We start from the raw sequence: 15,454 nt of genomic DNA, 5'->3' as shown, positions 1-15,454 counted from the left end.
CGTTTTTGACTAGCACCTGGTTTCATCCATTCTTCTCATTTATATATGTATGATCTTTGGATTGCGTTTTGTAATTCAATAGTTCCGGCTCCACAACTGTTGACAAATCACTGTGGGAAGGAGTAATGAGAAACTGACGCTAGTCGAACAAATTTCTCTTAGCACTGATCTGTATAGCCCAAAACATTCGAAATAGAATATTTATAGGTATCTAAATATTTAAGTTGTGCGTGTGTGCTGCTGATCACGTTAATTGTAGATTCAACGTAGATACAATGTAGACCCATAGTTGAAATCGAAACCATTTTGACCCTAACAACAAATGTATGCTCTTCCTATACGTAGACATGTCTCTTTTATAGCTTCAAATCTATCTTCGACCCCATCAATCAAGAAAGAACAATTTCATACGGAGAGTACAAATCCACTACAAAGTAATCAAAATAATAAACATTACTACATATTGTCGCATTTAAGCCTCCTATACTCGCTTACGGAAAGCGTTTTGTATTAGTTTACACATTGTGGCAGCTTCTTAAATCGTAGTAGTTCTATGTTTAAGGCAAGCTTAGATCCAATTCTGTAATAATCTTTCATTAGTAGGAACTCAAAAAATGTAGGCGAAGAGTAAGATTACGTTCATATAGTCATCATTACCTCGAAATTAGTAAAAGCAGAAATTATATAATAGTGATAGCAACTCACGGCATAACAGATGGACCTAGAAACAAACGGAGGTGCGCACATTGACGCAACAACGCAAGGTCTGCATTTTAATCCGCAGAAACACATTTTATCTAGAACTAAAGATATAATTTTTCATAATGAGTTGAAAATTATGTTAATTTATTACAGAGCCCACTTCATTGCAGGATTAGCTAGTGACCAACAGTAATTTAACATACGGAGAGGACTTTTAGAAGACGTTTTCTGCAGACCTAAATTCGGAAGCATTTAGCGAAGCATATACACGCCAATAATTGATACAGTACACTGCAGAAATATTAACATAAATCTGTAATCAGAGTCTATCAACATTATGATAAAATTACGCGAGAAACTTCTTTGACCAGTTACTACATCTTCAGGTTACCGCAGTTATTTAACTGTGTTTGTTACTCCCCGTGCTGTCAGGCAAGACAACTTGTTTTTCTTGCTCGGAAGACGACCCGAATCTTGCTTCTTGGCCTCAGGACAATGTTCGAAACAAGCTGAAGCTTATCTCGAGGATCCAGAGATATCCAGTCGTACCTATCAGTCAATAAGATAGGAAACCAAAGAAATTAAACTGCTTTTATGCTTTTTTAAAAGTCATTTGCTTTTTTTTTGTACGGAGAATGAAAAAGCTGTAGGTGTGCAATAGGACGATAATTTTAAAAGAGAAATGGTTGCTCTACAATTAACGACAGTGCACTCTTTCATTTATTATGAAGCTCAGACAACGAATCACCTGGCGAGAAGATGGCAGAGTGTAATCTTTTCCTCTAGAAGTGCAAAGCGCTGGCCGATGCAGTTCCGCGGGCCGGCCGAAAATGGTACAAACGTGAATGGCTTTCGACTTGCTGCATCGGCCCCAAAGCGCTCGGGTATAAACTCCTCGGGGCATGGAAAGACGGTCGGGTCGCGGTGGAGTCCAAATAAATCGACGCTGATATTCGTCCCACGTGGAACTGTTTTACCTGGAAGATGTTCACACTAATGTTACAATATCGAATGCCTGCTAAGTTGTATTTTAACGGAATGCCAAAGTCAAGGCAGCTTAACGATTATTAATTAAAAACTAAAAATGAAGGATAATTAAAAATGTATTATATAATAATAATAGTATGGGTTCGCATATTAATGCACCATTAAGTTCATAAACGTTATAGAATCTTTTTTTGTGTTTTAGGTCCATTACTTAATCCATTAATTTCTACTTAAGACGGTCGGCCTCTTCTACAAACAAAGTGTATCTACACCCAAAATTTAGTAAACAAAGATATCACCCATTGCACTATCAACGATACAAAGTTTTCAAGACAGGCTACCTCATAGCCTATCCTTAATCTCCATTAGCTTATATGTAGACTGCATACATTAGGCCCTTTTTTGTTTTATCGTCAGATAAACTCTAGATGAGGCAGCATCTTACAGGGTGAGAGAGATAGTCCTAGTAGTAACTCATTTCAAGAAAATTCGAGAATAGGAACACACTATTACAGGTAAGCGAGGAACGGGATTTTGCGATTGAGCTAGTACTTTCGAAATTAGGCGGCCCAGCTAATTCCATATTTTATAATATTTTTAAGAGAAGCGACTCGAAACCTTGTGATTTTACTTCAGCTAGGACGAACACATTACTAAAAAAATTTGAGTAATTAAAGACCAAGTAGTGATTTTTTGCCAAGCTGTAAATGCCGTACTTCACTTTCACACATGAATATATTATTTCTGAGTCACAGTCATTTAAAAAATGCGTGCCCTATATTGGCAATATAGTTTTCAAGATATGCGTACCGTCAATTCTAATATAGCACCAACGATTCTTTATGTAACTGGAAAATCAAATTAAATTCTTTGTGACTTTTTCAACATCATGCATATATATTTCAATGAACGAACTCGTTCAGAACTAATATCATCTGTGTCCAGGTTCTCTTCTTGGAACCTTCTGCTGCCGCTTTTGGTGGACTCCGGGACGTAAGTAAATTAAGGAGATGGCATAGATGAAGGCAACTAGTATTGTTACCCTTCGAAAATGAACATATCAGCCTTGCAGCAAACGTTTTCACTCTGGCATTTCTCTAACCAAATGCAGCTGTAACATTATGTCGGAAAGGCTTTTTGTGACCCGTTCACTGTTTTGTTATGCTCTCCAGGTTCGCCGTTTCTCTCAGAAGCTTTGGATGCTCCGCTTCTCTATTAGTAATAACTCAACGTGTGAAACCACGAATCGTTGAAAATGTAGAGCAAAACTTCTTACCAGAATCGGTTAACTGATATATAAGATCATTCCAGTGGTAAAGATTCTAAAAGCTTTTCTAGCTAACATGCGCCCTGGAAATACCTTTGATCAGAATTGATGCGTTGGCAGCAAATCTTCGTTCTTACGACTGTTTCGTAAAGTATATTGAGGACAAGGGTAGATATAAAAGATACAAAGACTTTCACGATGGTGCAATTGGTAAGTATGCACGCGTGCTTATTTACAACCGATAGCAAATTCGTCCAAAATGCGAAAGTGAAATGCCGGTGTCAGAAATTTTCTTTTAATTCCCTAGTGATTTTCTGTTGCCGGCAAACGGCATTGTCCAAGTCTTGGAACTATAAAATCACAGGCAAATGCCTTTCTAAGATTTGTTTGATGAGTGAGAGTCTTTTCGCGCTAAATGCGATCATTTTCGCTAACTGGGAAGGCACGATACTTTGGTTGGTTCCTTTTTAGGACTCGTATGAATACCATTTCCTGGATGGTGTCGCAAAAATGCATTCCACATGGTACTCCAGTCTGCTCAGATGTACGGAAAAGACTTCAGTAAAGCTCTAACTAGCGGGCCAGTAGGATATGCTTAAGCCATCCTGGAAATTCTTTCAATAACTAATAGATTTGGTTAAAGCGATAAACCACAAACAGGAACCTGACTAATACAATCGTTATAATGACGATGTAACTATGGAAAGATTGTATTGCCAGCATGAGTAATTCTAACAGCACGCAAGATATCATGAATTTGGTTGTTAGGTGCCTGAGTATTAATCCAAATAGCGAGAACTGACGCTTATCAGCGATTGAGTTGAAGTCTGCGGACCTTTGCTTTATTGAAGCCAACTCCAGTACACAACATCTTGGTTTGCAAACAAAAGGAATCAGTATTTTGTCATGAACATATATAGTAAACCGTATCGAAATTTAAACTTAGCGTATTCGTACGTACGAAGAATCCAATGAGTTTGACGGCTCCACCTGTTAGCTAGGTTTACTGTAAATAATTTTTCCAACGATGATGGATACTTAAGACAACCGCATGAGAGACAATCACAGTGTGCAAGCCTTTTATACATTCCGGGTACTTGCTTACTTTTCAGTCGAGTCATATTTTACAATAACAGAGTGATGAAGCACGGCTGTCGTGCATACAACTCCGTAAGTACATGTCGCGACGAATGAAGGGACAGAGAGCTATTACTGATCTTTCTCAACTTTCATACATACTAATAGACCAATTGCTTTATTCATCTATTCTCCAAAAAGAAAGGACCCATGGGAACTCTTCGCCTTTCGAGCGCAGAAAGCGGCTGCAAAAGGTGACTAGTTAAACAGCAACTGCCTTTTTTCTCCGTGGTCTGCTTCCGTTTTTCCATAGTGGTAGTTGCTACAACAAACTGGCAACGGCGAACCTCCTTACTTCGTTTTAACATGTGTCAATGGGACTAAAAATAAATAATAATAATAATGGTTAGTGGGAAGTCCAAACTGTTGTTTTGGCAAACTGCAATTGTGGGAACGATTTATGCGAGCACGAACAGGGCTACTTTGTTGATAACTAAGTTCATTATGTCGGTAATTTCCAATAGCGATTACAAAATCATATACCTGTACAAAAGGTCAAATAGCCACGAAGAAACATGTTTTAATGTAATTGAATCATCTTCATAGTTTCTCATGGTCGAAAAATGGGACACCGTTTATTCACCTCACGTCATTAGGCGTCGCAACTTAGATTCGCTTTCTAATATTCTAGTCTCTGTCAAAGCGACTAGCTGCATTAATTGTATGTCTGAAGGTAAAAAGAAAAAAAAATCTTACTTCATCTTTCATTTTTTTTTTTTGATAGAAATACGAGGTATACCTTTTAAATTGCATGCATAAAGAGAACAGTATTTTCTCATGAATTTCATATCTAAACAACAAGTAAAACATCTCATGAGGTTAAAAAATTGGCGCTGTTTTGCTTCTATCCATCCTGACAAGTCAACAAATTTTCGGCAAAACCGTCGTTTTGGCATGCTACAACAAGTGTAAGAATGATTCCATATATAAATTATAGGTGGCCACAATTCGAGCAATATAAAATTAAATGTAATCGCTTTCTACATTTACTGAACTATACGATTAATTTTAGCTGAACTGAATAAGCCTTGAGTGTCAAATTTACGTTACTTAAGAACGCCAGTTGTCAGGAGCATGGAATATAAAAAATTTAAGCACGCAAGCCCTTCACTTACATATTTTTTTTGTTGCTCCAGAATAGAACACCAACAAGTTCACATGTTGTGTCCCTTTGTAAAGCAAAAGAAATGACGAGGCTTTAGGAAAAAGCTTGTAAACGACCTTTTAGGAATCCTAAAGAATTTATACTCTGAAGGGCCTTAAAGGCATAAACTAGCAGAGACGGAAAGGAAATTGAAAAACTGATCTCGAATCGTTTTTGATGCAGTTCCATACTCGTTAGGAAACATTTGCACGAAGTCGTAAGAAAGCTGTTTGAGCTTGCCGTGGTCGTACGGGACCAGAACTTTGACAGAATTCTTTATAGGTTGTGCAGAACGCCGGTTCCCGATTCACGCTAACCAAAAAGTCGTTTGACATATCAGGTTGAAAGGTAACCAAAAATGTAATCGTAGTGGTCGAAAACCAGCAATTTTTACTAGATGTCTTTAGAGTTATATACTTACGCAGAATTGAGTCTACACGGATCGGTATAGTAGTTTAACAAAAGTAAATACGCTAGAATTGCTAAAATGACTTCATTCAGACTTGAGATAAACCGTTATAAAGATAAGTAAAATTTCGCAGAAAATTCGCTATGTTCTACAATTTTATTACGATAAAGTACAAATGCTGGCTAGGTTCATAAAAAAATTACGCTGTTTACGGCCAAGATGCGTCACTGCAATACGCGGCCCAAGGATTATTCTGTCGCTCTTGTCATGCAGTATTCGATGTGAAAGGTGTTCTTCGGAGTTCTCGACCAGTCACAAAAAAGTTCATGAAATAATCGCGAAAACTGAGAAAGAAAGCATTTTTCGGAAGCTGGCTGCAAAAAGGCTCGATCTTTGGGCCCCACACGAATTGACGCAAAAAAAAACACCTATTTGAATTTGTCTCTAAAAACCTCCAGAAACGCTACGAAATCGAATCATTTTAAAGCAGTTGATCACAAGTCAGAAAAGGCGTCGTCTTCCATCATGATAATGCCAGACCTACTCAACAGAGACTGGGGCCTGGGATTAAAAATTTTAATGCATCCGCCGTACAATTTTAATCTTGCACTATCCAGCTATCATCTGTTTCGGTCTCTGCAAAACCCCCTTAATGCTATTAATTTCCTGTGGATGGAGGAATGCAAGAATTACTTGTAATATTTTTTTTCGCTCAGAAACTACATAATTTCTACATTGATAGGATTACGCTATTATAAGACAAATGACAGAATGTCATTAAGCAGAACAGTTTAATAAATGTTATTTTAATACCCGAAAAATGTTTGCTTTGGTTTTAACTTGAAACGGCAGATACGTTTTCCATAGCCGAATATTTAGGTTTCAACTTCATATTTTCCATATTTACCAAATTCAACTCGTGTAAGTTGAATAAGTTCAAATTATTCCAGACCTATAAAAAAAAATAAGAAAGATATCAGATTCTAACAGAAAAAAACCGCAGCAGCAGAATTAGCACACACACAGATTTTTTCATCCTCTAAATTCTCTACTGTATTCGTCGATTTCATAGTGGCACTCGAAGGAGCACCAAAACACCTGCACTTGTTGAGGCTCTCCGATAGAGGGATTCCCTTATCCGTCTCATCGTCTCTATTTTGCGAGAAAGTCATTTCACGCTACGAAATAGCGTAGCGGAACTGAACTTTTTCAGCAGGTTCTATTTTTAACATGCTCATTTTATAAATGCATGTTTATTATTTATATACAAGGTACCTATTAGACTTGAAAATAGAGGGTGTATTTAACTTTTTAAGGGGTACTCTAGGTAAAATCCAATTGATCAGTTAAAAACATAGTAAAACTGTAAGTAAGTGATAAACGTTTTGTTTTCTTATAACCGAACCCTTTTTTTTAAGTCAGCTGTTATTTGTAATGGTTTAAATTTATATTTCGGCTTTGTCGCGTAAAACTGATCCCATTACAGGTTATCTTGTCGTACTAAGAATCTAACTAAACAAATTGTCTGCAAAAAGTTTATTAAAACACCTTTTAGAAAAATTGATACAGAAGCTTTAAATGACTCGTTAATACGAGTCATTGATCAATGGAATCTTTTCTTACTCAAAGGATTTATTTGGCGTCACCCAGAACCCATAATTGATCAAAATCTAATAGCCATACACTTTTTAAATCTTAGACATGTTTCTATAGAAAAACTGAGGAAATACTGGAACAAGAAACTGGAATAATTTTAGTCAGTATTATAGTTCGTTAATATAATAGGCCTGTTAAAAAAAAAAAAGTAGTTAATTTCATTACACCAGTGAAACAATACATACACCTAAGTCAACGTATGATAAACCATACCGTCAATTTGCATATCGTCATCGAGGACTCTCCCAATAGACGGAACAGAAGGGTAGATCCTCTGCGACTCCTTCAGCACCATGTCCATATATTTCAATGAACGCACTTCTTCAGAACTGATATCATTTCTGTCCAGGTTTTTTCCTTCAATTAGTGCATCCACTTCTTGCTGCAGCTTCTGTTGTACATCATGGTGTAAGCCAATCAAGTAGATGGCATAGGTGAGCGCCATGGATGTTGTGTCATGCCCTGCAAACACGAGCGCATCAGCTTCGTAGCGAATGTCTTCCGCTGACATTTCTCCGGCCAGATACAGCTGTAGCATCACATCAAGAAACGCTTTGGGTTTACTAGCAGTTGAGCTTGCTGTTGTGCTCAGTGATTTTGGATTAGAAAGCAATTTCGCCTTGCGATCGTCTATGATCCGGTCCGTGAAGCCATGAACCGAGTCGAGAATCGAGTAAAATTCTTGGCCAGCTTCAGAAAATTGATATATCCAGTCACTCCAGTGTAGAATATTTTGCATACGTAAGATTATTAGCTCGCTGAGCCTACTAATCCCCTGTAAATATTTCTGGCCCGACTGACTCGTCTGGCTATGTATACTGACTCCCATAATCGCGCCGCAGACGATATCGAGAGTCAGGGCTGATATGAATTGTACCAAGTCGTCTTCCCGATCCTTTGTCAAGACGCGATTCACAAACACCCTGGCATATTTATTGATAACGGAGCTGAATTCATCCAAAACATGAAAATGAAACGCAGGGACCAAAAGCCTTCGTTTAGCTTTCCAGCGCGTGCCCGCTGTTAGCAAAATGCTTCCGCTAAGCCATGGAGCCATAAAGTCATAACCGAAACCTTTCCTGAGGTTTCTTGGATGAGTGAGAATTTTTTCAACATGATCAGCCTGAAGTAGGAGCAGACGCGGTTCACCAGCGACATACGAAACTACCGCACCTTTATTTTTCAGCAACCACATAAATGTCATGCCTTGGAGCATGTCGTTCAGATACACTCCGTACGGTATCCCGGTCCCCTTACAACTATTAAGTATGCTGTAGTGAAAGCAAAGATGTCGGATAAGTGGGATAGGCTCAAACCATCCTGGAAATTCTTTCAAGAAACGGTAAGTTTTATTTCGCCAATAACGCAGAAATGCAAACCCTATTACAATGGCAACTGCAAATGTAATGGCGGTTGTAAAAAAGATTCGAGAGACCAGCGTAAGAAGCGTCGTTGATTGAGGTAGCATCATTTTGGAAATTCACACACAGCAGAAGCCGAGTTGAACCGTGTTATCCCTTGGCAGACTACCAACACAGATTTACGTGTTCTATTTCTCACTGAAATAGAGTGTTGTTGTACTATGAATTCTAACTGTCCGTTGCCTACGGATTCTTCCAACAGATAGTGTTCCTCTTTTTAGTTTTCCCTAATACCGCACAGACGTTCGTAGAAGGTTGACAACGCTTAGATATGGGTATTCGCCCATATAAGATTACTTTGTAACAACAAACATTTACAAGATTGCAAGTTCATACCAACTATTACGTGTGTATTTTTAGATATAAACCCGGAAAAAATATATATATATTAACACAAAACTAAGTTGATAGCTGGCTACTTAGCATGACTAAAATTGATGCTCCGATATAAATATGTATATATTTTTTCGAAAAGGCCTTTCCGTTTATAACAGCTTACATCGGTTATCATACAAGTTGTTAATAATAATTGATTAATTAGCAATGCGTATTTTACCTACAAAAAAAAAAAGGAGAAACGCTTATTTTTAACTAGTTCCCGAACCGCTTTGTATACATGTTTACAGTCTCTTGATTGAGTTCCGTTCTTTAAGCGTAAACCGTGCGAAAACAAACGCGTTTTTCATTAATCGAGGCTGAACGGACGAAATTGATTCCGAAATAAGGCTTGCATTAACCGAACTGTTTAGAAATAATTCCAAATCTGTTTGAATTGGTACAGATTGTATTTTCTTATTTTTTTTTTGGTTTTCGTTTTTTTTTTCACTTAAGGCCTAGGACCTTTTTATGACGGTGACGCTATCTTAACACTATTGTTAAGCATACAGAGTCGCACCAGTGCTTACCTGCATAAACCTTGCTAGTCTCAGTAGCAGCATTTATACATCACTATGACCGCTGACTCGATAAATTCATTAATATAGATCGAGCACTAAAAATCGATTACCATGTGCTCTGTGTTTTTATAAAACTTTAATGTTCGCTTTGTAAGCTCAAGTTCCTTGTAAATTCAGTTTGGAGATTCACTGACCACAGTATCCTTTGTAAGCTATCCATGCAAGTACAGTTGGTGATTAAATGTAACGAATAATTAGAATGACTGCAGTACCGAGAAATATTTTTTAGTACGATGTACTGTTACAATATACCATGGTAAAGATAATTTCAATACTTGACGATCGAAGTCGCGGGATTTTATTAGACCGATCTCCTTAGGTCCACGAGATTTTAAGCTTGATGATTTCGATGCTTTTCATGCGCGTTTCTGGTATTTAGCCTGTATGGCAACTGTGAAGTATATTTTAAGATTTGAAGAATTATTTCTTTCCATATAACATTTAAACAACTTAAATGGGTAACTAGAGTGTCGTATAGTTTCCGGCTTTGGAATCGTTTTAGACCCCGCTACAAGGAAATCATGGGGTGTGCGCGCCCGTTAATCGCATAATCTCCAAATATGATCGACATATAGTAGCACGCATATATACCCAGACAATTTGGAATCAGATTCTACCTGTTGTATAATAGCAGAAATTAGGCAAGAGCCACGTGTATAGCGAGCGAGGTATCCAAATTTTATCACAACCGAAGCTGACTAGCTATTTTTTATTAAGATGCTCTTATCCTATCTGCCTTCAGAGTCTCCAGTTTTCTTAAAGATACCGCACTGATAGACTAGTAGATAAAGTTTCTGGTTTACTCGTGTTGTCGGCTTTGGGTTATCCGTATTAAGTCTATATAAAACAACATTCTCAGTGAGTTTTATGATTAATTGAATTCGTAAAATCCGCTCACTGTTTCACTTGGTTTTAGTACGACTATTACACCCCCTACCAGTCACTTATTGAAGAGAATACTTACCCCCTCACGTTTACTAACGTTTACTAATGAATCAGCAACGTAGGTGTGCAGAAAGGAAAAGATATACATATAAAGGTAACGCCCTTTTCCCTTACTCTCACAAGATATTAAAACGTGTTAATTACACTCCTTTTTTTTTAACTTTCTTTCAACTTAATGTGCACGCACAAAGTAAAATGTGGTAGATTGATGAAACTATCTCGTGGTTTTTGTCCATATTGTACTTGAGAGTTATGAATCCTATCACCTGAAACTGATAACGAGACCACTCTCAGACAGAGATTTCTCTTTGAAGATTGTAAATGTCATTTGCGAAATTTCTTTATAAAATGGGTCGAATTTCAGTTTGTTTGTCCAATTGACCCGTCTATTTTAGTGGACTGCTTGTACGATTATACTATTAGGATAGGTAGATAGGACCCTGCGTGGTGACAATCGTATGTTGACAGTAACATTTATTTTGGGTTCGTTCAGTTTTACTAACACAGTGACCACTGGCATGCCGTTACCCTCATCATTGATGCAATGGCTATTATTGAAATTATAAGGCGTAAACTAAGATCAGTATAAAATTCTAACAGTCAACATTTTGGTTTTGTCAGACAAAAACGGCGTGAGAGAAAACGTATCTACTATGTGGCTATCGATACAGGCTACTATAGGTACTTAACAGTGAACAGCTGCATATTATTAGGACGACGCGCGCTTTACGCTGCTATGTAAGAACAAAGCCAAGCCAAGTAAAGTTCAACTAAAAGATATTCTGGGTTAAATTAGCACAAAGTATAGAATTTATTTAGTAACCGACCGTTCGAATGGTCGCGAGCGCCAGTACTTAATCTGCACATTTCAGGATTAATAAGGCGGTCTAAGCACTTTAACTTACTTCTGTTACTATTGTTTTACTTTAAATCATTGGACCGAAACGCAAAGGCACTTGTTTCTGGCAGGCAGAATTCGACATAATTCTGTTAGTGGAAAAAGTTTTTTGTTCCGCGCCTATTACCTAAAACTGTCCTGGTGGAAGACATAGGCCAACCTCTTGTACAACCCGCGTTTATCAAGGAATAAACATTTACACTTCTAATATCCCTCTTAATTTTCAGCCATCTAAGAAGACGACGCGTAGTTGATCTATGTAGTCCATGGTTTGTTTGTTTTATTCAACTGCTCAAAAAACTTAACTCTAAAATGCCATTTATTTTATATTTAGACAAATTCATCTTTTTTAAAATATACAAAACGACTTAACCCGATAGTGTTTTAGATACACTGCCCCACTGGTCGCTAGTTGACGTCGAATAACTTCATACATAATCTGACTTCGTTATCAGTAGTAGTAGTTATACCAGCATCCTTTTTTATTTATAGCTAAAGAACTTCGATAAGATAAGATATGTACGTAGTGATAAATCAATCAAGCAAAATGAATGATTGAAAGACAGGCTATCACGAAGTATTTCAATATGCTACTATAGATCACACTATGAGAGGGAGTATGCGCCATTTAAGCAGTGTTTAGTAACAATAATCACATATTACTGGAGAGAAAGAAGTTAGTAATATTTTTACATTAGCGTATATGTTCATAGCAATGTCAGATTAGAACTTTTTTCGGTTCCAGAACACCATTTACATAAAATTCCCGAAAATACATTTCGAATACTTGGTTATATCGATATATAATCGTTTTTGTCGATGTAAATTGTATCGATACTATATTGATTTATATCGGTCGGATCTGTGGCGGACTTTTGATCATCGGTTGTATTGATTTTTTTAATTGCGTGCGTTATGTTTTTCAGTTAGTACCATAACTATTTTACAGGTATCACTGGTCAATATCTATCGAAGTGTAAAGTGAAAACTGAACTTGAGACTTGAAATCTAATTGATAAGCGGTTTTACATGGGCTTAGAGACTGTGATATATACGGTATATAATCGTCTACATTGCTCCGATGATCACGTTCACCACAATATCCAGAGCTATTTTTTGAATGTTTGTCCATATCAAGACGTCCCATGCATACGGTGCATTTCTAACTTATGTCTATGGTTATGCTATTAACGCTACGGTTGAGCCAAACAGAATAAACAACAACGCTTATCTTGGCTTCCAGAACAGCCCGAATTTTTTCAACAACATAGAAGATTGTACGATCCCGGAAAGCAATCGCTTATGAAATCACATGTCGGTGAAAATCAACAACAGTGTTTCCTGTGTGCCATGCGTCAAGTGACATTTCATTAACGTCCAACGTCTTTTTCAAATTGAATCTCATCGAGTTCGGAATATAATAGGCAGTACAAAAGGCGTTCAATTACATCCTACAATGATTAGCGGTACATGTTGGGTTCATTTAACGAACAAATCAAACTATCAAGCAGGAACAATTTTACGTAGCGTAATTATATGAAGCCTGGCGTTGCAGAGGTCTCGAAAGTGCTATTCACAAGTATTTTAAGGGCGCAAATTTAGGAGGAGAAATGACTGCACCCATTTCCCAGCAAAACGTTTCTTGCTACTGCAAGCCTCGTAGCCCTATCAGCCCACGTAAGCATATTAGTGTGATAAATGAGCTTATACACATAATAAGAGGCTGAATCACTATACAACGAATCGACCTAATCTAGTATTAGTCTGGACCTGTCTTTGAAGCTATTCAACAGCGGGACAGAAATGTCAGCTCGTGTTGAATGGTGAAGAATGTTGCTGAGTTGGGATGACTGAGGCGCCCTGGTATCGCCATTAGTGGTTATGACATGTGACGTGAGACATTGTTTCTCAGCAGTTTCAGTTACCCACCGACGCCAGGAGTAATTCGCAAGGTTTTTAGCCCTCGCGGGCTCCTCGTTCGGATTTTCCTTGACTTGGATACACTGCGTTTTCTCTTTCGCTAGATATCTGTACACCTCTATAACTGCGAGAGGTACCCTCCGATAAAAGAAGGTCACTCACGGGTGTCGCAGGAACTCCCCGCGGCTGTGCGAGCTTAACAGCTGCATAGCTCCTCCACAATTGGCTTCCCTCAGTATTCCAGTACCTAGACTAGGCCAAATATACGTAAGTTCGAATACACGATGAATGCTTGCTTTCAAAAACGAAATGAGACCTAATCATTCTCCTCAATAGCGAGCTATCTAAAAGTGATAGCAAGCAAAACCGACGATAATACACGCTGGGTGATGGCACGAGCGCTGTATGGGTTCTACACATGAAATAGCAAGACTGCGAAGTGCTGGCCGGCGACATTGCTTTTGCTGACGTCAGTTTTGCAACCTTTCTCGTTAGCTTTTTTACTTAGTATATACTAAGTGCCGGGGGAATTAGGTCCACTCGTTTTCAGCTAGCATTATCGGGACAGGCCGCATACGTGTTTAGGATCGGCACAAGCGTTCGGTCAATACTAAGGTTTCCATATGATGGCTCACTTACCAGGCGGCATATGTGCCACGCCATCACATTCCATATATTAACGAGAGAGATGTTTTATTTCGAAGGCGACTCTGGTTTCTCACTTTTAATTACGAAACTAGGGAACATTTTTATTAGTTAGTTATATTATAGAGCATTATTATCTAGTGTCTTAATTGCTATTGGTTGCGGATATTTCGGTCTTTACAGTACAGTGCGTCGTGTAAAGTGTATATATATATATATATATATATATATATATATATATATATATATACTTTATGCTACTTAAATACCACTTAACCACAGAGCTAACCTAACTACTAACCCGAATCGTTCACAAGTGTTTAACCGTTATCTTCAACCAATGCCAAGTATACTTACTTGCGACCTCGAAGAAACTCAAAAGATAATCCCCGAAAAAGGGATGCCCATCCCATATTGGCATGTCACTCAAAATATAATTCTAAATTACATGCTCGATTTCCCAGACGTTATCTTATTTTAACCTGTTTTTTAACTTATTTTAACTCAACAACTTGTACTCTAGCATTTTTTAAAATATTTTACCATCTTGTTTTTGGAGGCAATGATCATGTTGACTAGAAGTAATCAGTCAATAGTTTTTTCTGTTTAAGTCTTTCGAAGGTGTATAATAAGTTAATAATGTAGGGATTGTAAAGACATTTTTTTTGTATTTTAACATAATTTGCGACTCACAGAGGGTAGGCTGTGATTGTGTGGCACAAGTCCGCTATACCCTGAAGCGAAGTCAATTAACCTAATAAAGTATGCGATAGTACAGGTAATTCTGAACTTTAAAAAGTATTACTCAAAGCGAGCAATAAAGTACTTAATACTTGTTTGTAATATTACAGGATCTATGACAAAAAGTTTTTTCGTACAACGGAAAACGTCGACATGTTTCCCTTTGTACGAAATGTGTTGAAGATATCGATAGTTCCTCTCGATAGTTCTACAAAAAAAAAACAAGCCAGTTCCGGGTTAAAGATATGTCATATCGAGATTTATTCGCCTAACCGCTGAAATAGAGAGCCAACATTTGTGGCCTTGACACATTGGCTAGGTCGTTTCTGAGTTTTGCTTCATAGTCGTTACACAAAAACAGATCTATGATAGACACAAGGTTTTGGCTTCAGCTAGATACGTCGTCAGGGATATTAACAATACACAGTCAACTACATACACGTACACATTTCAGTAGCCTCAGCCACAAAGCTTTATAGTGCAATACAATATAATAATTATTAAGAAGTTAAATTCAGTTATAAAGAAACTTAGTGAGATTGTTGGTGGATGGTGTAGTAACTTGTGTAGTAATATTTCCAGTGAACCTCATTTTTTTTTTTAAATCTATACGCCCAACAATATGT

The 15,454-nt window shown here is 37.6% G+C and overlaps 1 protein-coding gene across 1 annotated transcript; it reads right to left on the bottom strand.

Annotated features, from left to right (window-relative positions):
* Nucleotides 1–815: 815 nt before the first annotated feature.
* LOC111253965 (cytochrome P450 4V2-like) lies at nucleotides 816–9,044 on the bottom strand. Its single transcript, XM_022814265.2, has 3 exons — nucleotides 7,516–9,044; nucleotides 1,451–1,679; nucleotides 816–1,251 (listed from the first exon to the last, which is right to left on the bottom strand). The coding sequence occupies exons 1-3, from the start codon at nucleotides 8,771–8,773 to the stop codon at nucleotides 1,131–1,133; spliced, it is 1,608 nt and encodes a 535-aa protein (XP_022670000.1). The 5' UTR covers nucleotides 8,774–9,044; the 3' UTR covers nucleotides 816–1,130.
* Nucleotides 9,045–15,454: the final 6,410 nt, after the last annotated feature.

This window comes from Varroa destructor, unplaced genomic scaffold, assembly GCF_002443255.2.
Source record: "Varroa destructor unplaced genomic scaffold, Vdes_3.0 BEIS01000007.1, whole genome shotgun sequence".
In the NCBI taxonomy this organism is placed as follows: domain Eukaryota; kingdom Metazoa; phylum Arthropoda; class Arachnida; order Mesostigmata; family Varroidae; genus Varroa; species Varroa destructor.
Note: the sequence above shows the minus strand (reverse complement) of the source record. Positions and strands in the feature narration are given on the sequence as shown.